This window comes from Cupressus sempervirens, chromosome 3 (genome assembly GCF_028749045.1).
Source record: "Cupressus sempervirens isolate cs-2001-9-10 chromosome 3, ASM2874904v1, whole genome shotgun sequence".
In the NCBI taxonomy this organism is placed as follows: domain Eukaryota; kingdom Viridiplantae; phylum Streptophyta; class Pinopsida; order Cupressales; family Cupressaceae; genus Cupressus; species Cupressus sempervirens.
The window spans coordinates 1,092,458,349-1,092,484,799 of record NC_143120.1 but is presented as its reverse complement, the minus strand read 5'-3'; the positions used below and the strand labels follow the sequence as shown (position 1 = coordinate 1,092,484,799).

The following is a 26,451-nucleotide window of genomic DNA, read 5'->3' as shown; positions in this document are numbered from 1 at the left end:
ATAATTTATATACTGAAGTATGAGCCTATAACACAACAGTAAATTGTGAGCCTCTTATCCAAGGAGAGGTCTTGGGTAAGAGTCTACTCAAGCTTACCTAATAATAATAATTAATCACAACAAATATTGATAATTACCATGGCTTCAGCCTATTACCAATCAATTTTTTTTTATATATATTAAATATTAATGTTTTAATAAAAAATAATATACATAAAATTTATAAATAATAAATAATATACATAAAATTTATAAATAATAAATGAACTTAAATATTTTAATTTTAATAAGTAAATAAAAATAACATAAACTCAAATGTAATCTTAAAACACTAAAACATAAAATAGAATACCTAAATAAATATTAAATCTAAAAGTTTTGATGCCTATCTCAGTTCGGGTTTTTGCATGGTGAGAGGAGAGCTCGACAAGGCAACAAATAGTGAAGAAATTGTGGTTGTGCTGGAAGAGAGACCCACAAAATCTGAGCAAATAACTGTGCAAAACAAACTGGCAACGTGCGTGAGTAGTGCTTACTTGGTTTGCTGTCTAATGAAATGTTCTTCAAAAGGCTGATGTTATTTCACTGAACCGATGCGAATATTTAAGAGGAACAGAAGTTAATTTTTATGCCATCTGAATTTTTATGATTTTTTAAAATTGTTTATAGGTTCACCGAATTTCAAACCCGAAGCCAAAAATTCAGCAAACTTTGTAGCATAGGCGAGAGGTAGTTGAATTGAGTTTAAATTAAATTAAATTCCCAACTATAGAAACACTAATTCTCATAAGCCAATATTTGAATTCTAAGGAACAACTTCAGGTTCCCTTTACAAGAAATAAAATAAATTTAGTATTTTTTCACTAATTTGCAAATATTAACCTTTTTGTCTTAAAGTATTGTATATTTCGCAAACACACATTTCAAAATAGTTAAAGTGCAATGCAAGAAGATAAACACAACCACATGTAGGGGACAAACTTTATAGGTTTGCAGGTTTGCACTACATTTGGACTTAAAAATCGTGATCTATTTAAATTCAGGTTTCCACAAGCATTCATTACATTCATCAGGCACATTAACTGTCATCAGTTTCGATGTGTATTTGATCTAGTGAGATTGATGTTACACACATGGTTTGACTCAAAGTGACCATTTCCACTAGAACCTTCGTTGGAAAAACTTTATACTTGCACACTCAGTTATACCTGCTAAACATAATAATTGCTGAAGCAACATAAATCATCCAACATGATAGAACTCATAACATTATGTCAAATCATCATATCTAATTGTATGTTCCATGGAGTTTCTGGGAAAGAGACGTTTTAGGGAATGGGGGTGTGTTTCCAGTACAGGTACAGCTCAAAGCCAAAATCTAGTAGATGGGAGGTCAGGGGATGACTATGAAAATTATTTTATCTAGAGAGAGAGAGATTTCAAATATTCATATCATAACATTGGTAAATTCACTATACACATTTTAGAAGTTCAATACATAGCAAATTAACAAAATTCAAATGCTTTCATTGTAAAAATATGGTGTTGATATAGAAAAAATGCCCAAAGGCTCCAAGTTTCATGCATGAAAGACATAAAATATTGAAATGTAAAGAATGAACATTCTATTATAACTAAAATACAACAATAACATAGAAGTCCAACTCCATAATCAGCTGTCCATAATAATATTAAAATGTAAATACTATAACTTGACTACTAAACAGTAAATGTAGAAGTTCACAGTAATATATAGCTGTCCATAATCAATAGATAGTATATCTAAGAGTCTAAATCAAGTAAATTTGATGCCATAACATACTCTTTCAACTATTGTTCACTCCCTGATTAGCTTCTCTTTCTCTTGCTGTTCTTCTCCTTTGCAAATTTGAAAATGAATATCTGTTTCAGTTTTTGGTTATTTTATGCTTATATCAGGTTTTGGTATTGTTAAATGTGGTTTGGGTGTCTTTGGGCACCAGCCAACCTTTTTTTCAAATTTAAAAATGTCTCTTTTTTAACACTGACAGTCCAAAAATGGCTTGAGCCATAGGGGACAGCCAGTCTCTGGATCGGTTAGGGGACTTCTATGTTGAATTTATGATCAGATTTGAGTTCCAGATTCAATTTGATAGTTCTGAATATATGCAGAGATTTTATTCTAGACTAATAGAATAATGTAAAATTAAAGTCATAGATGTTCTTATGACCTTGAAGGTAAGAAGTACTCAATATATGTCTATTTGTAGATAATTATTCTTAAGTCCCACAAAGTAACTTGTGCTCAATGTATATAAGTCCTTATTACACTTGACTGATTTAATTATTACCGCAGAAGACTTGCAAATGTTTATCACCGATTGATGACCGGAATCCACGTTGAATAGTCAACAACTAATCGACATTGAATACTTAATAACTGATCGGTTCGATGTGATGTTCCATGTAAAGGTCATTCAATGCATTCAACGTTTCTCCAGGTCAGACGATACTCAACTCCTCAGTATTGATGTCGATGCTGAACTTTGCAATTAGAAGACTGAAGAAAACGTTGTGTGTTTGGTTCTCTTTTTGCAGATTTCTCACGCCATAACTATATTGGTGGATCGTCACAATGGTGCAAGACTCATTTTGGAGTCATGACCCTCTGTGGTCGTGACTCTACGATGAGTCACGTACCATCGTGGTAGTGCATAATAACTAGTCTTTGATCAACATAATACTGAGCAAGGTATTAGTGCCATCGTGAAAGATCATGACCAAGTCAGTCGGTTTATTATGCCATCATTACAGTTTGACCCATAATAATGGTTATAATGGATTAGACAATCAGTCCGTCAGTCGTTCAACATAGATTGAAATTATTAATTTCTCCAAAATAATAGTACTTAATTATATACATAAAATGATATCTCATACATGAATATATTGTTAATCTAATCGCAAGATATATTGTTAGATAGTGTCAAAACACTTAGTCATAATGGACAGACAGTAGTAACTGAGTTACTAAGTTGCAGTGTTAACCGAGCTCACTAAGGAACCATGCAAACAATGTTAAATAAGCAGGAAGTAAGCAGTGTCAACTGAGTTGATAGTTCACACCGACCTGTAGTATCAACCGAGTTGACAGTGTCTACCGAGCTCCAGTGTGAACCGAGTCGGAAAGCAGTTTTGTTCCAAGGTGATAATCAAGCTTGCAGAACAATGTCAACCAAGTCAGCAGTGTCTACGGAGTGATCAGCATGAACTGAAAATCCAGTATCAGCTGAGTGCTAGAGTTAGCCAAGGTGAGAGTGTTGCCTAAGTATCTTCAGCATCGGCCAAGTAAGCCATTGGACCTGAGTTTTAGCACTGAGCCAAATTGGTAATTGTTTTGGGAATTAGTTATGTTGTAGCCGACCTGTGATGGAATTATTTGGATGGATATATGTATAAGCCATTTTGTTTATCCAAAAAAAATATATAATCATTCATTTGTATTATCATTCAAGCAGTAAGCGAATATGGAAGAGCAAAATATTTGAAGGCTACAAGCATTCCAAGGAAAGGAAGAGACTCATCTATCATAGTCAGGTGATTAGTTTACTTCAAAGGATCTTCATCAGCAATCGTAGTTGCACATCAGAGATCAATCCACTGATTCATCCTAACAGGTGCATCGGTCCCAAATCCTTTAATCGGGTGGACCTAATAGTCCTTTGTAGAAACTCCTAATAGAGTACATACTTAATTGTATTGTATAAATCCTTTCACAAGGTGGACCTAACAGCCCTTATTTCTCTTAACCGAGTAAGATCGTCAAAAGTGATCATTTGTAAGCCTTAACAAGTTAACTTTTTTACTGCAGTAGTGAAGCATTAAGCGAATATAATGGTTATAATGGATTAGACAATCAGTTCATCAGTCGTTCAACATAGATTGAAATTATTAATTTCTCCAAAATAATAGTACTTAATTATATACATAAAATGATATCTCATACACACACACACACACACACACACACACACACACACACACACATATATATATACACACACAGATCAATTATATATTAATATATATTGTATAGTCTTATATGATTGATCCGACTTAAACTACAATAACATTAACATTCTAACCCTACCCCTGTACCTTGCTGCTCTCAAATTACCATTTCCAAAATGTCCCCTTTTTTCGAAAAAGGAAACAAATTTGGGGATGGGAAATTCTCGTTCCCATGTCCTTGTATCATCCCTCGGATCGGTGCGAGGGAAATTTGGCAGGGGATGTGTCCTCGTGGAGCATAGATCTAATTTATAAATCATCTACAACTAGCATGATTTAGGAAACAAGATGCATGGTCAATGGTAATTCATAACAATGAATTAGATAATTTAATCACAATTATATCAAACATACTGAAAATAGTGAAGCTGAAACATTGTAATAATTCCAACATATAGTTACACAAGTGTGCAAATCTAGATACACAACATATAATCTAGAGTTGGAAATCTAGATACCAATGGAAAACCTTAGTAAGAGCACATTGATTGTCATACAACACATCACATGAAGTGGTAAATATATAATATCACAATGAAAGTATCGAGAGAATATGATCAGAACACTTCAATGGTACAAGGCCTTATTGGAAAGTTTGATACAACAGATCATACACATGTATCTCACAATACATTGTTAAAGTCCTCATTGTATCATATCCAAATTGATTAGTACACAAGCTTTATATGCTACAAGCATTTCATTTATTATAAAATCCTTTGGAATCACCATCAAGGGTGCCGAAGTCTTGTCTGAGCTTTAGTTATGGACCTCTAACATTAAATAGATTAGAAGACGTTTTCTAATCCATTGCTTTAGTGTGTTTCTGTGTATCTTGCACATGGTCTAGTATGCAACATTGACTTGTTCAGTTCCTACCAGTAATAAGTATTGCACAATACATTGTTAAAGCAATTGATACATCGCTTATAAATTGAGTAGCATATAAATTTTATATGCTAGAAGCATTACATGTTATAAAATTCTTTGAAATCACTGTGAAAGAAATGCTCAATCATTTTGTGAGTGCTCTATTTTTTATGTTTAATTTTTAAATATGTTAAAAGACAGTTTTTTGATTTTCCCCATTGCCTAAGTGTGTTTGTTCATTTGTTGCACATGGTTGAGTATTCAACATCAACTAGCTGAGTTTTGAAGAGTAGTTCTGCAATTTTCCTTGTTTCTTACTGAAAACTTGAGCTTACGGGCCTGCAGATTTATATGATAAAGATTCACCTAGAAATTGTTTTTGAGCCTCTACTCAGTGATTCATTGAGTACTCTACTCTCACTGAGTACTCTGTGAGTTTGTGATCTATGTTTGAGCCTTAAATGTTGGATGAAGAGTTGGTTTGCCATCTACTAAAGATCCCAGTCCAGTTCCACTGGAAGTGGTCGAATGGATGTCCGTGTCTAGATCATACAAAATAAAGTAGTCCAGAACTTTAGGGGATTACATGACACTTGGTTGGATGGGTTGAAAGTACACTTCTTAACCAAACAAGCTGGTAGACTGAACAGAATGTCAATAAGAAATTTCTGTGTCATATGAATTTCTAAGCTTTTGGGTATTAAAAGTTTTTTGGCAGATTGAGGACTAGTAGTAGGGCTTTTGAAGAGTTAGGGTTCCAAAGTATCATGGCAGAGAAGACAGATTTACATGCAGATCTAAAAAACTTGACATTTATTACTTTTGGTGAGTTTGCTGCTTACATAGGTGGCAAACATGCATTTGCCATGATGAACTCATTATTCATAATGGGGAACTGCCGTTCGCCTTAGCAAATTTGTCTAAAGTGGTGAACTTTATCTTGTTAACTGGTTAATTTGTCACTGTGTGTGCAAAGTAGGAATTTGAATTTTTTTTTTCCGCTTCCAAGCATGGTAAAGCATGTCGTAAGTCTTGGGAAGTGTGTAGAGCAGCATATTGATACATATTTTCATGCCTCCACAGGGTTGGCTCTCAGTTTTCTCATTGTAAGTAAGAGAGTTTGCATTGGAAGACACCAGTAGAGCAGTGATTGATGTTCTTGGGAGCTCTTGTAATGAGATGTTGAGCTTCTTAGGGTGAATTCCGATTTTTGTGTACATTGTACTCATTGTACTTGGTTGATTACATAGTGGAAGATGAGGTGGAATTCAAACTTCAATTGGATTCACTTCCTCCTTAGGGTTTTGTCCATGTTGAAATACTCATCTTAGTCATTGTTATAGTCTTTGGCATTGCCGTTTCCATATTCCTATGATTCTAGATGATGTTTAGAAGCATTTATATGAGTGTCCTGGAGATCTATTTAGGCTCTCTTTTACTTGCTTAGTGATTTTTTTGAGCAATAACATAGATAGAATCTGTATTTGGTGATCTCGTTAGGAATATCTTGCTTAGTTTATGGATCATGTTCTCATCAATTTGAGTATTTTTCCATTTTCCTCTGAGTATCTGTGACAGGCGGACATGTTTCCTGGATGGCAAACATGTCAGCTAGATTTTGGGGACATACACCTGGACAACAAAACATCAGGCTATATTTTGGGATGGTCAGGAGTCGATGTGGAGATGATATACTTTGTGCAAGCAAAATACCAGAAGCTTTAAAAACATTATATTTATAATATTTTTGAATGAATAACTGAAGTGTTAAACATAATGAAAAATTCTGAAGATCTGACATTTCAAATACAAATGAAATGTCATTGAACATCAAACAAGGAACATTCAATTTTGATACAAAAATTGAAATTGAAATTCGAATGGAACACTGAAATACAACTTTGAAATTGCAAATAGGGCATGAGGGGGACGTTTCCTCTGCATTCCTGTAGCCACAAAACATCTGGGATGCCCCCAAAGGACAAGGGATCTGATATTTTCCTCAATGATCATCTGCATTTAGTAGCATCAAGAGTCTCCAGTCCAATCTCAGATTGTGAATTACTTCAAAACCCTTAAAAACTGTGTCTATATTTTGCAATTAAATCCTTGCTCTCATTAGTAGCATGTTTTCAAAGTTTCAAGGATATCTCTGAACAATATGAAGTAGGTGAAGGATTTATATTACTATATGTGTTACCAACTTGGGCATTGAATTATCACAAATCTCTCGTTGATATTTGTTGCACCAATTGATTATTTCCTCAATTCATTTAGGATGCTGAAGCCAAGGTGGATGAACTAAATAAAGCTCGTGAAAGAGATGAGGGACACATTCAGAACTTAGAGATGGAACTAAAGAAATTTTCAGAACGCATAGGTAATAGAGAGCATGATCTTGAATTATCTTATTGTCTATTAATGTTGCTTCTTTTCTAGCTTTTGCCTTTATGCATTTTATTTAAAGGAAGATTAGGTGAATGCAATAATTGAATTCTTTATCACACAAAGGGCCATGTCACCTGTGGATGGCAAATAGTTCATACCTATTTGTATTATTTATCAATGAGTACTTCATTGCTGAGAGTTTGCAGGGGATTGGAATATTTAACATTCTTTTCTGTGCTTGTTATCTGTAAAACAGAGAGTTCCTTGACTGCAGCTTTTCCCTTGATAATTACACCAGATTTAGTTTAGAAACAAGCAAGATGACCATGATAGTAGATTTCATTTTTCTTTATATATGCAGTTAATGGGTTTGGAGAAAGATCAAGAGGTAACATGAATATGTTCGAGTGAATTTTTTTATAAATATTCTTAATGCCCAAATTCCTTTTGTTTGGTGGGATAAGATTGACATTATCTTCATCGTGTCTGCAATTACCTTATCATTCTATTCTAGTTATAACTCTTCTGTTTATTCCTTGTTTGTTTCTTTGATGTATGCAGTTACCCTACTGGTTAGTTGTGTCCCTGGAGGCTAAGATAATTTCCATACCTCATTACCTCCATAGCCTGGTAAACTCTGTGGGTGCGTCAAACTTTATGGCTCATGTGGCTAAATTCCTCCCATTTGGCTGCTTTCTTGGGTTATGGAATGCTTTAAATGGGATGTAACAGGATGTCCTTTTGGATATTCAGTTCCTTATCTTTCTTATCCCATTAAAAATATTATTTCTCCTAGTGGCTAGACCTTTGACTCCTCTTCTAGAAAGATTCCCTTGCTACTCCAATTGCTTCATAAATACAATGTTAAATAACCATATCCCATTGTTCTTTTTTTAAAATTTCAGTAAGTCCCTTGTCCATCAAATATACTAAGTATGTCCACAAAGGTGTTGAATGCTTGTAGGAACTTACACTTTATTAATTATCCTGTTCTTAGATTGTTGTAATTCTTTGTTCCCTGACATCATATAAGTTGTATTTTTTATGGAAATCAAAACCTGCAAGATTTTTTCCTTGGGGATGCAGAGAAATACTCTTTAGTATAAACTTTTTATCTTTTTGCCTGAAAGTCCCAACTTCTGTGATATCCATACAGAATGTTTTGTACAAAGCTAAATTTTAAGTTAACTGAAAATCATACCTTGTTGTATTGGGTCATTTCTGAATCCTTGCTTATGCTGGTCATGAACCTTCTACTTTCAAGCTCTGATGGGTGTGTTGACTGGGTGGAGTGAAGGTGCTTTGCAGTGCATAAAAGAAGATGAGAACTGGAGCTTGGACTTTTGAGAATGCAAAAAAGGTTTAGGGCATGAAAATGGACACCCTAGTGTACTAAAGTGCTCCAATATGCCATGTTCCCAAATGAGTTTTAAATTGAAAAAGTGTGTTGGAATATTATGTTAGTTGTGTTGTGCACTATGCAAGCCTTGTAAATATATTAACTTGTTCTACTTTTCTGGCCCTTATGGAATGGGTTGCCACACTCGGAGAAATCCATTTTATTTCTTGTATGGCACAAGTTGTCACCTGGAATGTTTGTATTACATTTTAAGTTACATTGTAAGAGTATGATGATGAGAGTTACAGATTGGAAAGATAGAGAAACAATGACAAAGAGAGTTACATGCAAGCTGGAAGGTTCTTCGAAATTGAAGTCTCTGATCTTAAGCATCCATCTTGAAACACTGAGGCACATGGAATTGTTTGTCTATGCCTATTTATTAATTATTGACATTGGTTTAGTATGGTAGAATATTTTGTGTTTGAGTGTTGCTGGAACTCCTTAAAAACTAGGGTATGGAAGTTTATGGTGCAAAATATTCTTGACTGCGAAGTTTTACCATTTTTCTCTATTGCATTTCTGCTTGTTATTTATTTTCATATTGATATTTGTTGTTGCAAACATCTGTACATTTCAAATTCTCATTGAATGTTTGCCAATTGAGCAATTGGCAATTGTACTCACACTACACATAAATTGCCAAAATCATCTATTTACGTGGGGCTTCTTTGATTTATTGCATTATGAGGGGTGCAATGATTTGTTGATCTCAATTTTCTTTAGGAGAGAAGTACATCATGGGTAAAATCAATGAATTCACCAGTTATCCTGCAGTTATATTCTTTACTAGGGATAATTATGCATCATGGGCAAAGGGCATCTTCACATATTGTAGATGGCTAAAAATATTGCCTAATCTTTATGGACTCCTTCCCAAGCCAAATACTGGATATAAAAAGTTTTCTTGGAAGCAAAGGAATGTGGATATCCTGGAATTTGATTGCTTACACCATCGGTCCTTACTATTCTAAAGTCAGTATTTTCCTTGACAATATTGAGTACCTCTACACACGTTGGATTATTATTTGGGAACACTTTGGAGATCCTCATGTTCATCCATTACTAGAAGATCTAGTTGCAAATTGTCTCCTTTCACTTGATAATGAAGATTATATTTCCTATGATGAGCATACCTTATTGACAATTGCAACTCATGAACATATTGAGAGTCTTGATGATCCAGAGCCTCTAGCTGCAGATCCTACTTCTCTAGTTGAGATTACATCTATTGTTGTTCATGATGATACTTGCATTCACACAACCATGGATTTAGGTGATTCAATGTAGCAGAACATTTGTCGTCTTCCAATTATAGCTCCTTGGGATGACTTCTTGACAGACATTTTAACATTGTTTATGGATTCCAACATTGAGGATTTGGGAGACATCATTGATGATATTCATCTTCTCTTTGTCGAGGATGATCCTTCTTCAGTTGTTGCGAGGGAATATTTTGACCCTCATCATTCTCCACTTGATCATTCTTTCAAGTTTGACATGAATGTGGATCCTTTGATACAACAGTATCAAACTTCACTTGAGATGTCACATTGCATGGCTGATCATACTCGTGTTGGAGATTCCTTTTTAGTTTCCTGAGACATCCTACATTTAGAGGGTTCTTCCGACCAATTTGGGAGGATTCTTTGAAACACCTATGACGCCATTTCTTCCAAAGGGAGGAACATCATTCAATTTTCTTGCTGCAACTTCTACATTGATCTAGGAGCATCTATCATGGGTGCAATACATTCTACATTGAGAGGGGGTTTTTTTTCTTCTCTTCATACTTTTGAGGAGACATCTTATTCTTTGGAGTTTGAACCAACTTCTTACATGGATTTGTTACCATTGATTCCTTGTTTGTCACCTTCTTTTTGGCTTGATCCTGATTGGTCTGTAGCATCTTCAACATTCAAGGACATGGTGACACATCATCCGACTTCAGAGACAGCATACTTCATTTGGATTCCCCTTCCTTCTTATCCACAATGGGAACCTTGTTTGCACTTGTACTTGGTGTCTCTGATACCAAAAGGGAGAAATGTTGTTTGTAGGCATTGGACTATCTTTTGTCTTCAAGCACTCAACATACTTGTAGGAGTTTATTCACTATGGGGGGATATCATGTCTCCTTATTTACTTCCTATGGAGGGATACTCTATTGTATATGCATGATGCATGTCATAATAGGGGGGTCTTGATTACTCCATCCATGCTTGCTTCTTGTTTTTTTCATCTCTCTTTTTGAGGGTGGGTTTTTCCCATGAGGTTTCCCTCTTTCTCAGCCTTATTAGAGATTGCATTGCATTTTGTACATGGGTACCTAATATGGCCTAGTAGCTGAGACCCATTTTGTATTGTCATCTAGCTTTCGTAAGCTTAAGTGCATTTCCCTAAGTTGTACTTAGGGGAGGTGTTGGTGTAATTAAGTATTTACTAATTACACTTAAGTTTACTTAGGATAATGCATTTTCAAATTAGTTGTCATATAGGCACCTAGAAGTTCACATTCTATTTGAGTACATGGTGTAGGAGAAATCCTTGCACATAGTTATTGCCTTACACCTTGTTGGTTGTGAGCTCTACCTTTGTGTTCTTATCACATTATCATCCTCTCATTGTTGCACATACTTTGTTACACAATGGAGGATGATCCACCTTTAGTGGACATGTGATTACACTTGCATAGTTGATAGCTTATCACTATCATCACTCCTAGTTATCATGTATTGCCTATATATTTAGGGACTTATATATATTTTATTTGAATATCTGAATATCAATAGGCTATTGAGCATTGTACTTTTAAACATTATTGACTTAATCAATTGATCATCATTTTGCCTATCTCTCTTGTGCCATCTCTTGAGCTTCTAGATGTTGGCATTTCATTCTTCCCTTAGGCAAATCCTTACTTGGTATCAGAGCCATTGTCTTCTAGAGTACTTTGCAGGGAAATGTTTTTAAAAGATGGTACTATAAATCCTAGGATGACTTGGGATCTTGGGATCATTCTTGGTTGCTTTGGCATTGCTTGAGGACAAGCAATCTTTCGAAACAATGTATTGTAATGTCTTCGTTTTTTGGTTCTCTTGTAGTGCAGTTGGTGCTGGCTTTATGGGTTGTTGTCATCATGGTTAGAGGAGTATTTCAGTGTCATAAGTGTGTTCGAATGGATTAATTGATATGAATATCACTTTCTAGAGTGGTTTTGGACAACATGCTTGGACTTACAATTTTTATTGTCAATATAGACACCAATTTGGTCAATTAAGAGTTTTGGCTAACTTAATATTTTTAGCATATTACTATTTATAGTAAGTGCTATTTTGGTTAACCATTCTTGGTCTCAGTCTCAACCTTCCACTATCTTCGCTGTACAAAGTCTTCACTTTCAAGATTTGGTGGTTTTACTAAGGCTGGGGAATACTGGAACAACTATGCCTGAGGATAAACCCAAACACAACACAAAGACCACACATTGGAATTTCAAATTTGTGTTAAAGTGAATGGAATTGTCTATTCAAAATTTTGATTCCAATTACAATTGTTTTGAAAGTGGATTTAACAATCCAGTTATTCCCTACTTCTGGTTTGTCATTTCAACGAAGTCTTTGATTTGCCTCCCCTAATGGTAACCACATCAATCACTTTTCTTGCTCTCAGAATGGTTTCTCCTTTGTGTGCACACAATTTGTCCACTGAATTGGCTAGTTGTGATCCTCTCACTGTTTGACTTGTTTTTATATGCCTAGGAGACGTTTAATTGAAAACTAATTTGACAAAAACTCAACGGTTAAGCAGATGATCCACTTCACCTATCACCAAGTCAAAGGCCATCAACGGAAACTTCATGAAGTCTCCTCGATCTCCGATCCCTGATGAATGATCTATCAGACGTTGGAGAGAGACTTACAAAGTCTCTTTGATCTCCGATGAACAAGAATCATAACCATTAGGGAGTGACTTGTGAAGTCTCTATGATCTTTGATGAACAAGAACTATTGGCCTTTTGGGAGAGACTTCTGAAGTCTCTACGATTTCTGATGAACAGGAAACATCATCGCTCGAGGATAGACTTGTGAAGTCTCTTATTCTCTGATGAACAAAGACCATCGACCATTAGGAAGAGAGTTTTGAAGTCCCCTTGATCATTGAATCATCAAAAACAACTCAAACTGGAGAGGACAATTCCAAATCATGCTGATCCATTCCAGATACAAGCAGAGATTAGATATACATCTGATCGATACTCCAAACTGAAACAAGAACGAAATTGAAAACAAAATTGCCCCCAACAGAACGAATATATGTATAATTGATGCGGATTTCTCGAACACCCGAGATGCTCCTACATCAAATATTAGTCTGTTATTTTACTTGAATTATTCTTAATGTGACTTTATGCTTTAAGTGAAGTAAAGTGTTCAAAAGGCCCCCCTATTAAGTTCTAAGAACCAGAAGAATATAGCAGATAACTGATAAATAAAAAGCACATAAACACCTGAGATACCCCTCTTACTCGAGGGGAAAACCCAGTGACACCAAAACTTGATCTTTATTTAATAATCAAAACTTCAATACAATGCTTCACAAGCTACGTCAGATAAAGGACTTCTTAATCAAGGCTGTTATCACATAACATTTTTAGAATATGGACAATTCCCTTTTGAATCACAGAGCACATGAGCCAAACTGATTACATGATGAATACACAGAGAAAGATATGCATGCCACTGAATAACATAATTCAGTCTTTCACTATCTCAACAATTAGAATAGATTCATGATGATTGATTCTATCAGTTCTCAATCACTGCCTTTGATGCTTACAATGATAAAACAAAAGATGACTCCAATGACTATTGTCTCAGAAAATAGATTCGTAAATACTAGTGAAATCCAATAATGAATGAAAATACAGCTGATCCTCATAATCACGATACTTGCAACACAAAAGTATGCTTGCTAAATAAATCGTATCAAAACTGTGAATACCAAGAGACCTCTGGAAAATAATAAACCTTTGGTCTTTTACAACAAAATATATATCATAAAGACCACAGCCAAATATACAAATTATAGACTACTGTGAGTCCACATTTCCATGGGAATATGAAGAGGCCAAGAAAACCAACGTGTTTTCCATTATACTTGACACGTCATCAATATGCTAAAGTTACACAAATATACTTTGTTCAATAATAAATAACACCCAAATTAAGAGAGAAACATGATGAAATTGCGAGACACGGAGGCACATAAATAATCATGCTAGAGTTGGCAAAAGCTACGCTGAACAATTGAAGGAAATAACTATGAGAATCAACAACAACATGAAAGCAAAAATCTCGAGCCATAAACAAGCTCTTCTGTTTACCATAGTAAACCAAATCATAATCTTCTATTTGAAGATTTGAAAGAGGAACCTATGAATAATTTATCCTGCAGGCCATAAATCATTAACAGTCCCTCTTAGCAAAGGAGAAATGATTTATAGATTTTATGTCATGGAGTCTCAACATGACAAACACAACACCCATATGTGTCAACAACAAAACTTGTCACAAATTCTCGCAATGTGATCTTGCCATCTTGGCATGATGTTCACCATGGCTACTTCCAAAGGGTGGATCTGCCATGGCTACTCCTAGAGGGTGGATCAAGTGATTTCACCTCAAGTTTCTCTTGCAGAGAAGAATAGATTAATTAAAGATTGCACCTCAAACTTTACCCTTACGGAGAGCTCATTAACAAGGGATTGCACCTCAAACCATAGATGGAAAACTCGCAGATTACTCGGCGAGTTTTAAACACTCGCCAAGTATTTAAGCTGGGCGAGTAAATCCCAGAAAAACTCGCAGGAATAAAAGCTCGGCTGCTGGGAAAAAACTTGGCAATTTTTTAAAAAAAACTCGGGTGCATTGTTTGATGCCAAGAACTATTTACTATTTTGCTTCTTGCCATGAGCATTCCGCATGAGAATGCAATTTTGTATGCACTGTGCATTTATATATATCTAAACTCTGCTTGTTTCTTTTGTATTCTCTTTAATTAACTTATTAGATGCATCTTCTCATTAAATTTTGCAAAATAAATGTATTTTTAATTAAATTTCAGCAGTTTTTTTAAGTTCCCAAGTTTTCCCGAGTTTTTTTTTTTAAATCGCCGAGTTTTTCCCGATTAAACTTTTGGGGGGCTTGGCGAGTTTTTGCCTTTGGCGAGTTTTCCAACTATGCCTCAAACCTCTCTCTTACAGAGATGAAATCATTAGCAAAGGATTGCACCTCTGACTTCTCTCTCATAGAGAAGAACTCTTAGCAAGTGATTGCACCTCAAACTTTTCTCTCACGGAGAAGAACTTATTAACAAGGGATTGTACCTTGAACTTCTCTCTCACAGAGAACTCATTTACAAGGGGTTTTACCTCGAACTTCTTCCTCTCAGCCGAGATTACCTCTAAGTAGAGGCAGCATTCTCACAACTTCGATTATCACAATAAATTATAGTAGGCTCCAATATTTGACGAAACAAGGAGCTTTTGCAGTCACACTGCTACATGAGCTTGCTGATCCTCTGCAAAGGACTTGGCACTCTAAATCTGCCACTCAAGCTCCCTCTGAATCTTAATTCCTCTACTTAGAAGAAACTGATCACCAGACAATCTGAAATATTTCCTCACAGAATGCATCAAATTCTTTCTCCCCTTCATTGCAATCTCTCAGTATGCTCCCTGGTCCATCCTGGAAACATTTTAGACAGATTAGTAATAGTTCTTAGAATCAGAATATCACGAAGAGAAATATACAGATCAATGCTAAAAGCATACACTATTCCTAGTGTTATAACCTTGATTAATATTAACTACATAAGATTCATGATCAATATTCAAATGCTTGTCTCTTTATTGCCTAGATTTCCTCTCAATCCATCACTAGATCTTTCGCCATCACAAATTTATAGTGCTGGCAAAGAGTGAAAAATTTGAGCATCAACACATCTGCTATCCTCATAGACGTAGTTGCCAAACATGTAAGCATAGACGAGCATGACAACATCCTTTGTGTTGAAGGCAAAAAATGAAATCTTTGGAAGCTTTGGACATCATAATCTCTTAAATTCTCATTAACATGTGATTAGTAAGAATCCCTCAGTATTCAACAATTCACCAAACAACATATTTGACACCCATTAGACAACATAATTCTTCTAGAATCCAATTGTCCTATTTTGCTTTAGGATCTTTTCTTAGACTCGCTTTGATACATTGTTAATTTTTAAGAACCGGAATCACATAACAGATAATTAAAAAACACATAAACACCTGACATACCCTGGGAAAACCCTCCTAGTCGAGGGACAAGCCCAGCCACACCAAAGCTTGATCTTTATTGAATAAGCAAAACTTTAATACAGTGCTTCACAAGCTAAACCAAATAAATGACTTCTTAATCAAGGCTCTTATCACATAACAAACATTTTCAGACTATGAACAATTCCCTTTTGAATCACAGAGCACACGAGTCAAACTTATTACATGACGAGTACACAAAGAAAGAAATGCCACTGAATAACATAATTCAGTCTATCAATGTCTCAACAAATAGAATAGATTTACGATGATCAATTCAATCCGTTCAAAATCACTCCGTCTTCAATACTTATGATGATAAAAAAAAAGGTGACTCCAGTGATTATAGACCATAAATTCTAATCATATCCAGTAATGGATGACAATACACCCGATCCTTGTAATCACAATACCCACAACACAAAATTATGCTTGCTAAGTAAATTGTGTCAAAACTGTGAACACCAAGAGACCACCTGAAATCAATAAACCTTTTCTCTTCTATAGCGCAAGACCATCACCGAATACGCTTAACATACACCATTAAGAGTCGACATTTCCATGGGAATATGAAGAGACCAAGGAAACTGACGACTCTTCCATTCCACTCGAAACATCATCAATATGCTATGGTTACACAAATATGCTTTGCTCAATAATAAATAATGCCCCCAATTAAGAGAGAAACATGGTGAAATTGCAAGACACGGAGGCACATAAATAATCATGTCGGCAGCAGTTACGATTAAGAACTGAAGGAAATAACTATGAGAATCAATGACAACATGAAAGCAGAAATCTTGAGCCATAAGCCAGGTCTGCTGTTTGCTGTTGTAAACCAAATCACAACCTTCCGTGTGAAGATTTGAAAGAGGAACCTCTGAATAAGTTCTCTTACAGCGTTTAAAACATTAACACTCTCTTGGCCCACACCTAGATAGTGACAACTTAAAAGTTGTTTTTAAATGGCCAGTTGGTCTTTAAAGTTGGATACGAGACTTCAGCTGAGGAAATAAAAACTGAAGTGGAAATTAAGAGGCAAAAGTGGATGTGGGATTTGAGAGAGAAAAATAAGACACTTAAAAGCAATATTATATGAGCAGAAAGTGCACATCTACTCGGAGTGAGAAAAATAAACATTTTAAAGAGAAAATAATATTAACTTAATATCTCTGTGTTGGTCTATGACATGCCCATACTTGTCGGTTTCTACTTTTGTGCTCTACAATGAAATTCGAACATCCCTCAATTCGGACCACCACCCCTGCCTTGCGCCATCTTTTCATTTCCATGATTATCATGGAAGTGTGTAATGTCCCTGTTGGGACGGATTTAATTTATCATATAATTCTAGATTAATGTTTGGCAGATTAGTTCCATATCCCACTTTTTCTCTTGGAATGTCTATTTCTCGGTTTTAATATTCCTCTATATACTTCATAATGAGATAAGGTGTGTGTTTCCATTTGTTTAATTTATTATAATATTATTTATTAATAATAATATTGTTATTATGTTATTATTATTATAAACATTAAGTCATATTACATATCTACATCATTTTATATATTTTGGTTTTTAATTAATCACTTTATAAAATTCTATTTAATTGTTTAATTATCATATGATTCACTTCCCTAATTTAATATTATTATTATTATCATGTGATATTATAACATGATTATAATGTTATAATTATATCACTACTAATATTATTATTATATTATTTTTTGAAATTTGTTTATTAATTATTCATTAATATTTTAATTATGCAGATCTTATTTTGACTGGGATATCACAATCTCATGCCTCATCACTTCTTCAAGGATGCTATCAGTGAAGGGGATGAGGAAGGGGTTTTTCACCGTGACTGCATTGAGGCATCAAAAGTCTACACAAATGCGAATCTAGTTGGCCTCCTTCAATGTTATGACAGTGGGAGAGACCCACTCACTCGTTTGCACTTTGAAAATAACACCAGCGTCCAACATCCGTTCGATCTCGTTATTCATCCATGTGACGTAATTCTTATTCATCACGTACAGTCTCTTTTGTATTCTCTTTTGTATTGGTATTTGTAAGCATGCTTTAGTATCTGCATTTTAAACTTCAAAATCAATTCCATGGAAGGAATCTTTGGTTGGTTTTTATTGCTAATGATGGTTTGTAGACTGTGACTTGTGAAGAAGACAGTGTTTTGGGGATATGTTGAACCTGAACTTTGAACTTCAAAGTTCAGAGGTTCAAGTTCAAAGGTCAAAATTGAGTTCATTAATTCAGAGCTCAAGTTCAAGTTTGCAGAATCAAAGTTCAAGCTTCAAGTTCAGAGGTCCACCTTGTCAGGTTTTGAAATGCAGATTCAGTTTCAAGGTTCTAAGTTCAAGATTCTTCAGTTCAGAGGTTTAGAGTTCCACGGCTCAGCATCTACAATTCAAGGATGCTGACTCAGAAGTTCAATAGTTCAGTTTTTCAAGTTCAAGGGTTTAGAATTCAAGACCGACAACCCAAAATTTAGAGTCTAATATGCAAGACCATGAGAGATACCAGAATTCAGGAGTTTTGGTTCAAGGTCTAGATTTTTAAGGCTCAGTATTTTAGAGTTCAATTCACAAGGCAATTATTATTAATTAAAAAGAGAATTGGATTAGAAGTATTATGTGTCATTTTCAAACAAAGAAGCACACATGTTATGCATTGTGCAACTAGAGCATCCATGAACATAGTGTCAAAGACCATGAGATCTTGTGAATTATCAAGATGGGCATAGAGGTGCAAACATGACCATATATGTTATTATATTGTGCCCACAATTCTCAAGTATATTCATTTGAAGACATGATAGCTGTCAATTGAAAAACTATGGGAGCATGGAAGGTATTCACTAGACATTTAATGTTCCAATATCAAGTTTTATAGCATTTGAGCCTAAGTAATTGGTGGTGGTGTTCATCTGTCATGAAATAACTTTTATCCTGATGGATCATTTTTCATGGGATTTGGCCTTCTATGGGAAGTTTCAAACACCCAAGCATGCTGGATGTCGAGAGCCAATATGAAGTATTCAAACAGTATAAGAAACATGTAATGGAGTGTAGTGGTACGTGGAATTGCGAAAGACCAATTTGATATGAAGGGGAGAATCTGTGCAAAGAAGCATAGAATAATCGGGTGTAAGTATGAATGAAGAGAATTACATTCATAGCCATTACAGAGGCAAGGTGAGAAAATGATGGTACGAGGGATATGCCCACTATAGTTGGAAAAAAAACGTCCATTGTCACCGAAGCCTTGGGTTTTAGAAGAAAAGTGCAAAATTACGAAGACTTGAAGACTCTAATGTCAAAGTCGATCCTCATCTTAGGAAAAACACAGATAACAACAATGAATTGTGTGCCAGAGCATTGATTCACTCCGGTTGAATGCCTTGTGAAGCGATGAAAACTTCACCAATCCACATGGAATTGCAGCTCAAAAAGTGGAGAAAAAATATGAAGTATTTGACAAGATGCTCATGGACAGAGCATTCTTATGGACTTCGCCGATGAAATAATCGGGCCTCAAATGATTGTACAATCACAAGAAAATCATCTTATAATCCAAGCCAAACAAAGGAGCTACAGACGAGTCTACTTGGAAGTCTCTCACCAAATGTCGAAGAAAAGACTTGGAGATCACATTATGTCCCATGAGATTCATTATCACACAAACCTCATTCAATAGAATTGTCAAAAGACAACAGTAAATGGTTTCAAACCACAACTAAAGGGCAATGATTTCAATTCTCCATATGATTCAATGAGCATTTAGGAGACTTGATGAAGAAGTGACACCATTAAAAGCTTGAATTGTGTTAAAGTGCAGATACATCAGCTGTGCGAAGAGGGAAGTGTGAACTTTTAACTTGAACACATATCTTCTTGTGTCAATATAGTTATAAAACATCAAACTGATGAAACAAAAGGGAATGTTTATTTACAAGAATCAGTTGCTATAATTGAAAGGTAAAATCATCGGGAGAAAAAGGAGTTAAATAGGGGAAAGAAAGACAAATCTGGGGTTCTTCTTTTCACGGTAGAGAGTCCTGAGGCTGCCATAAGAGGACACGTTTTTTGAATATGATCGTAATAGAGAGGGAAGGAAGTTTGAATGTTTTTTTCATAAAACTAACTACGAGGGGGGTAGAGATGAAATTATCTGTAGGTTATTTTATCAATGCTTAAGAATAAAGAGGATTTTGCATGTTTGAATCTATAGGTTTCGGCGAGTCATTTTCTAATTGAGATATATCTATTGGTGACTTCAATCATTCTTAAATATTGTTTTGTCCCATATCTTTAGGATTATGTCTGCATTATTAGTCTATAGACTCAATGCTTTCACGTTTATAAATGAACAACAAGATCTCCTTTGCCTTTCTGTTTTAGGAAGATTAGATGAGTGATCTATAGTTCACTTATTTGTTTCTTTCTTATTCCATGAGTCTTGAAATCACATTCATTTAATGTTTATCAATGAATGTCAGAAAGTCCTTTGTATCTTCAGGTTAAAGATATGCTCTGCTATTTAATTCGTTGAATATCTTTTATGAGGGAGCTGTACCTCTCAATTCAGAGGAAGATTATCAATGCACTGATGATCTATCCAACTGTTAGTACATTTTGTTCTTCTTGCCAGGCATATTGAGTCATTGTTTACATTTCTTTCGAAGGACAAATCTGTTCACTAATAGGTTCAACGTCGGGCGATGGGTACCCACAAAATATGGTGCACGCACATTTCTTGAGGTATTTCTTTTAAATCCTTGTACGTCCAAGCAAATATGCCTTTATACTTAGTGAAGATCTTGAATGTTGCCGCTTTTAGAACAACATTTCAGATCATCCATGAGGATGTTCTTTGTATTCGCTTCATCACCTAGGTTGTTGACCTTCAATGAAGGTTGCTTGTACCAAATTGATTTTCCATGTTGAATTGATGTGCAAGGTCCTCGTTCATTTGGTTCTCCCCTTCAGTGTATTCTTTGAATGTGGAGGGAACAAGTCCTCCTTCCCCTTAATCCGCCCGAAGCATATTGCAATGGAACAAATCATAATCTTCCATTTGCCAATGGAAGAGGCCATTTATTGAGTTGAGGTCATCCTCCGAGAAACCCTCCAACTCTAGAATACCTTCCTTGTTTTCTTCTGGCCCTTGCTTCCCTACATCTCTATCCTCCATGCCTCTACCTTTAGATTTTGATTTTGACAAGGATGTTTGCTCCCTGCTTACCATCTGTGTTTTAAGGCCAATGGTAAATTTCCTTCCGCGCTTCTCCATGAATAAAGTATTCCATTTCCAATAATTGGCTACCTTGGCTGCCACTAGCCATCCCCATCCAAGGATAGCGCCCCCTTTCTCTTTAATGGAATTACTACAAAGTCGAGTACGAAAGGTTGAGTGTCGATCATTATTCTTTGCACCATTAGCATATTAATTGGCTTGATGCCATGTTGGTCCACACCAACTAGCTAGAAGGTTGGTGAGAATAGTGTAGGTTTCCCCAACTTTTCCATGTCTCCTCCAAAAGCACATTGATACCAGATCCTCCATCCATGATGGTTTCTATCAAAATGGTCCCAAAAATACCCGTTTCTACTATTGTCACGTGGTTCCCATTGTTCACAACTAGCAACATTGCATGTGTGGAAGGGTCGATGGACTCTTTTGTGCGGTCTATATGGTGTGCCATACAATTTACTAGTATGGTGCTCAAGAGGGTTGTACATAGTTGAGGCATTGTCTCTAGGAGGTCTTTTAGTTTGACTGGTACCTCCATCTGCATCATCTATTGTAAAATGTTTTCTTTGGAATCTATCCTCAGTGAGGTGCTCGCCGTTTCATGTGTCTCCCTCCCCTCAGCCGATATCTCTCTTTCTGTGTGAGCCTTGGTTTCTCATATTCTTTGCTTCTTTATGTGGGGATCGGGGTACGTGGATTACTTTGCTTGCACCCTAGTAACTGCCAATATCTTTTACTCTATGCTTGCCTTTTCAATATTCAGCAAGTTGACACTAGACTTTGGACAACTTATGTCCTCATGGTCTCTTGGTTTACATCATCCACACAAGAGTTGAGGTGTTTCTTTCCTTGGGTAGTCGTGGGTGAAATGTTGCCATTAGCTACATGTGTGGCATTGGATCATTGGCCTCCCCTTCGAATCATATGGGATGTGGCTCTAACTATTGTTATTTTTATTATTATTGTTGTTTCTCCCTTCACACCTACTATTTTGGAAGCCATTAGACGATGTCCTGGTGTTGTTCGCTTGAGGGTTGGCTGTTGCTGTAGATGTGTAGGTCTCTTGAGTAAATGGCACTTAATGACCTTGTGTCTTCATATTATACAAGCATTCCTTAGTGGAATGACCCATAATCTGGCAGATGTCACAAAAGTTCTTTTTTTGGCGTGCCCACTTGGCGTGGCCCTCCTTACGCTTTGTACACCAAAGATTTCCATCCTCACTTCTGCTTGTGGTGGCCTTCATTGATTTGAACTCCTGCATCATCCCCAACATGTCTCCTTGGAGGGCTTGCACCTTCTTACTAGATTCTTCATCATTGTTGTGTGTTGAGGCATCATCATCATCTGATGATGACTTGTGCTTCTTTGTCATTTTTCTTTCACTCTCAAGATCCATTTCCCAGTTATATGCCTCGCCATACAATGGCGGGGGCACAATTTTCATTTTCTTTTTTAATGAGGGCTTCCGTCCTTCAATGAACTATCATTCTTTTTGACCATTGGCTGGTTCACTGTCCATCTTGCCCAACAACTCCTTTAACCTTTGATCATATGCCTTGACGGTCTTGTCCTTATCTTGTTTGTTATTGTAAATTTCAGCCACGATTTCATTATCATCCCGCAACAGTCTATACTTTGTCTGAAATTCTTTCTTCAATTCTGCCCATGTGGCCACCTTGGTTTTGTCCACATCTGAGTACCAATCAATCCCTAGTCCCCTCAATGTGGCTGGAAGTTGCTTCGTCTGCTCATCCATGGTCTGTCACCCCATTGGCAGATCATATGGTCTCATAAGTTTTGTAATGCGTATGGGCTTTTCCTTCGTGTTGCTCGTGAATTTTGGTAATTTCTTCTTTTGGGACATTGCAGCGGATTTGATTATTGTTGGTGTAATGTGGGTCCCCAAACTAGATGTGTCGAGCTTGAAATGTTTCTTTTCTACTGTACCCCTGTTCCCCTCTAACACTCATGGCTGCATCAGTGTCCCTCACACCATTGTTCTCGGGCCTCTTCTTCCTTTGGACTTTTCTTGCTTCCTCCCTTAATGTGAGAGAGGTTCCCCAACAATTTTTTAGAGTTCTTTGATAATCTTTCGTGATTTATTTGTCCACCATCTACTTTATCCCCTTTCATGTGGTAGCCTTCCTCGACACCAAATTCCACGTCTTCTCTTGTTGTGAAGTCTTGCAAGCTCCGTTTGGCCAACCATCTTTTAGACCCTCCTTCCACAATTCTCCTTAGTCGTCCTTGACGCTCTACTTGTTCTTCGAGTCTCTTGACCCTTGAATAGCCTTAAACTTGTCTATGTATTCATTTCTATATTTATCTTTGCTTAGCAAGTTTGGCATTAATTTCTTCTCTCAGAAGGGGTGCCTTCTTGTCTTTTGGCTTCGTCCTGGTCCTCTTTCTCCCTTCGCATATTTTCCTTAAACCGTAGAAGGATTTGTTGGTGTTTGTTATCTTGGTTAACTTATTCCCTTGAAATCTGCAGTGCGAGGAATGTTTATTCTTCAGTTGGGGCAACCTCCTTATCAACTGATCTATTGATAAGTAGGAGATAATTTCCACTGTAAGTCAAATTGTGATATTGCTATTAGGATTTAATTGTGTGATTTTGAGTCAAACTCATTGACCCATGTTTCATGAGTAGTGATTTAACATGAATCCATCTCTCATGAGAATAAATGGAAAACTTAGCACTCATTGGATCTAGGTGATGCTCACAGGGGTGAAGCACCAGGACTTCCCGGGAGGTCACCCATCCCAGTACTACTCCAGCTTGAGCGCGCTTAACTACGTAGTTTACTCCATGGTTAAACCCAAAGCTTGCAACCCCATTTGCAAAACCTTCACCAAGTGTTGTGCCTTATGAACCATTCATTAGAAAGCCCCTTAAGCTCATCAATTGATAAGTAGGAGATAATTTCCACAGTAAGTCAAATTGTGATATTGCTATCAGGATTTAACTGTGTGATTTTGAGTCAAACTCATTGACCCATGTTTCATGAGTAGTGATTCAACATGAATCCATCTCTCATGAGAATAAATGGAACACTTAGCACTCATTGGATCTAGGTGATGCTCACATGGGTTAAATCTTGATAGCAATATCACAACTGATCTATTGTCAGGCCTACTTTGAGAGAGTGCCACACTAGACTTTTGGGTACTTGTTCCTCCACAACCTCTCTCATGCGAGTTTTGATGGATGCATAAAGTTAGACGTTAGTACACATTCTCCTTCAAACAAATCCTGAAATGTATAATCCTCATCATGACGACTCCCTTCGTTGATGGGCTGTCCTATTATGCGTCCCTCACTATGTACCACTCTCTCACTCCCAGATTCTTTAATGACAACGACGCCAAATGTTTACCACTATAGGTAAAGGTTTAGCACTACAAAATAGTTGGTAACAGGAGTAATATAAAATGGAACCCAACAATCATATTCAAAGAACTCATGAACTTCTTTATTAACTTCACCAAATATTTACATTCATATATTTTGGACTCACAATGACAAAATTACTTCCTCACAACCAATGATGATATCCAATACAAGTACATAAGAGTATAAAGTATCGAAGGGTTGGGACATTCGCAACTATCCAACTACCGGACTGCCTACCCCTTCGAACATACTGATTACATGTTTACAAAAATTGTACCTACAACAGGGCCCATCTATGGTCTTCTATTCCTTCAAAAAGCCTTCAAGCTTCATTTGTTTTCATATTTTGATTTCTAATTAATTACTACAACAAGAAGAAGAGTTAAGAGCCCCTTCACTGTAACAAGAAAAAATTCCACTCTTATTTAATTGATTTAATTAATAAAATAACATTTCCTTTCGGAATCACATGCAGGACAATTATAACGACTAACATATGTTCACATGAAATACAGTGACAACCTCAAATTTTATATTCAAATGAAAAGAACAACAGATTTAATCGATTAACTGATTCTTAATCCAATGAAAGAATAACTAATTTAACTATAATAATCATCTAAACATACATAATTAGAAATGTGGTAACAAAAATGTAAGGTACCCGAAAAGTAGTTATCTTGCATGCAAATCATATCCTTGTGTTGTGCAAGCTTTGACATCTGGAAGAGAGGAGAAGCATTGCCAAGGGCTTAACCTGCCAACCACGAACCCTTACTGTTAGAATGTAAAGTCCACCAATATAATTGAGTTTGGGGGGGGGTGAATCGGTTATCCAGCTATTATAACAATTATCAACCTTATTAATCCTTAACCATATGAGCTATATAATCAACAACGATGACAAGATGCTCATACTCAATAACACCGGATATTTTAACTAGGGAACCCTTGATCAGAGGGAAAACACCTGTGGGGATGGTACCCACAAAATGATGTCCTAATATAAATATTCCTTGTTAGATGATGGACCCTGTTAGGAGTCAATAAAAACATTCAGTACATATCAATCTCTGTTAGGAGACTTTGAATCCCTGTCAAGAGATTCCAACCCTGTTAGGAGCCATCATCATACTATCCTCTATCACTGTACAACTTCGCATATCCTAATTCTATCTTTGTTAGGAGATACAATCCATTCATCAGACTCTGCTTATTAGGTACTCTGTCTCTGTACTGCTCTCTGTAAATCAAGCATATATTCTATACGTCTTCGACTTAGTTTATGCACACTTAACCTCATCATCAGAGCATAGTGTAGAACACGTTCTCAACTGTGCTTGACTTGAACATCAATAATCTGTTTGTATGACCTTGATCTTTTTGTGCTACTCTGCTAGACTTTATAGAAATCATACTATGTTGTCATCAATGACAAACACAGTCATGAGTACATGTCAATCATGCTAACAATCTCTCCAATGCTTAGGATACTCCCCCAAAGGAATGCCATCAACATTCATGGTAACAATGACGTATCCCCACACAATCTCTATTGAGAAAGGTCCTCCCTACCCTGGGATTAGGCTTGGGACACCATCGTCTCGCCATTAAGCATCCTGGTGTTAAGAGTGTTGGCTAGGCAACCAACTAGGTTATGGATACCTTCCATCAACCTATCTACCAATTGCTAGCAACCTTGACCCCTAGCGA

At 36.2% G+C, this 26,451-nt stretch overlaps 1 protein-coding gene across 2 annotated transcripts in view; it reads left to right on the top strand.

Moving 5' to 3' along the window:
* The window catches only part of LOC149570583 (uncharacterized), a 194,387-nt gene that overhangs the window by 115,254 nt on the left and 52,682 nt on the right, over positions 1-26,451 (top strand). For both annotated transcript variants that reach the window (XM_089823166.1, XM_089823165.1), the window contains exon 6: positions 7,198-7,300. In XM_089823166.1, the coding sequence (XP_089679292.1) occupies positions 7,198-7,300 (103 nt within the window). The remainder of the gene's footprint in view (positions 1-7,197; positions 7,301-26,451) is intronic.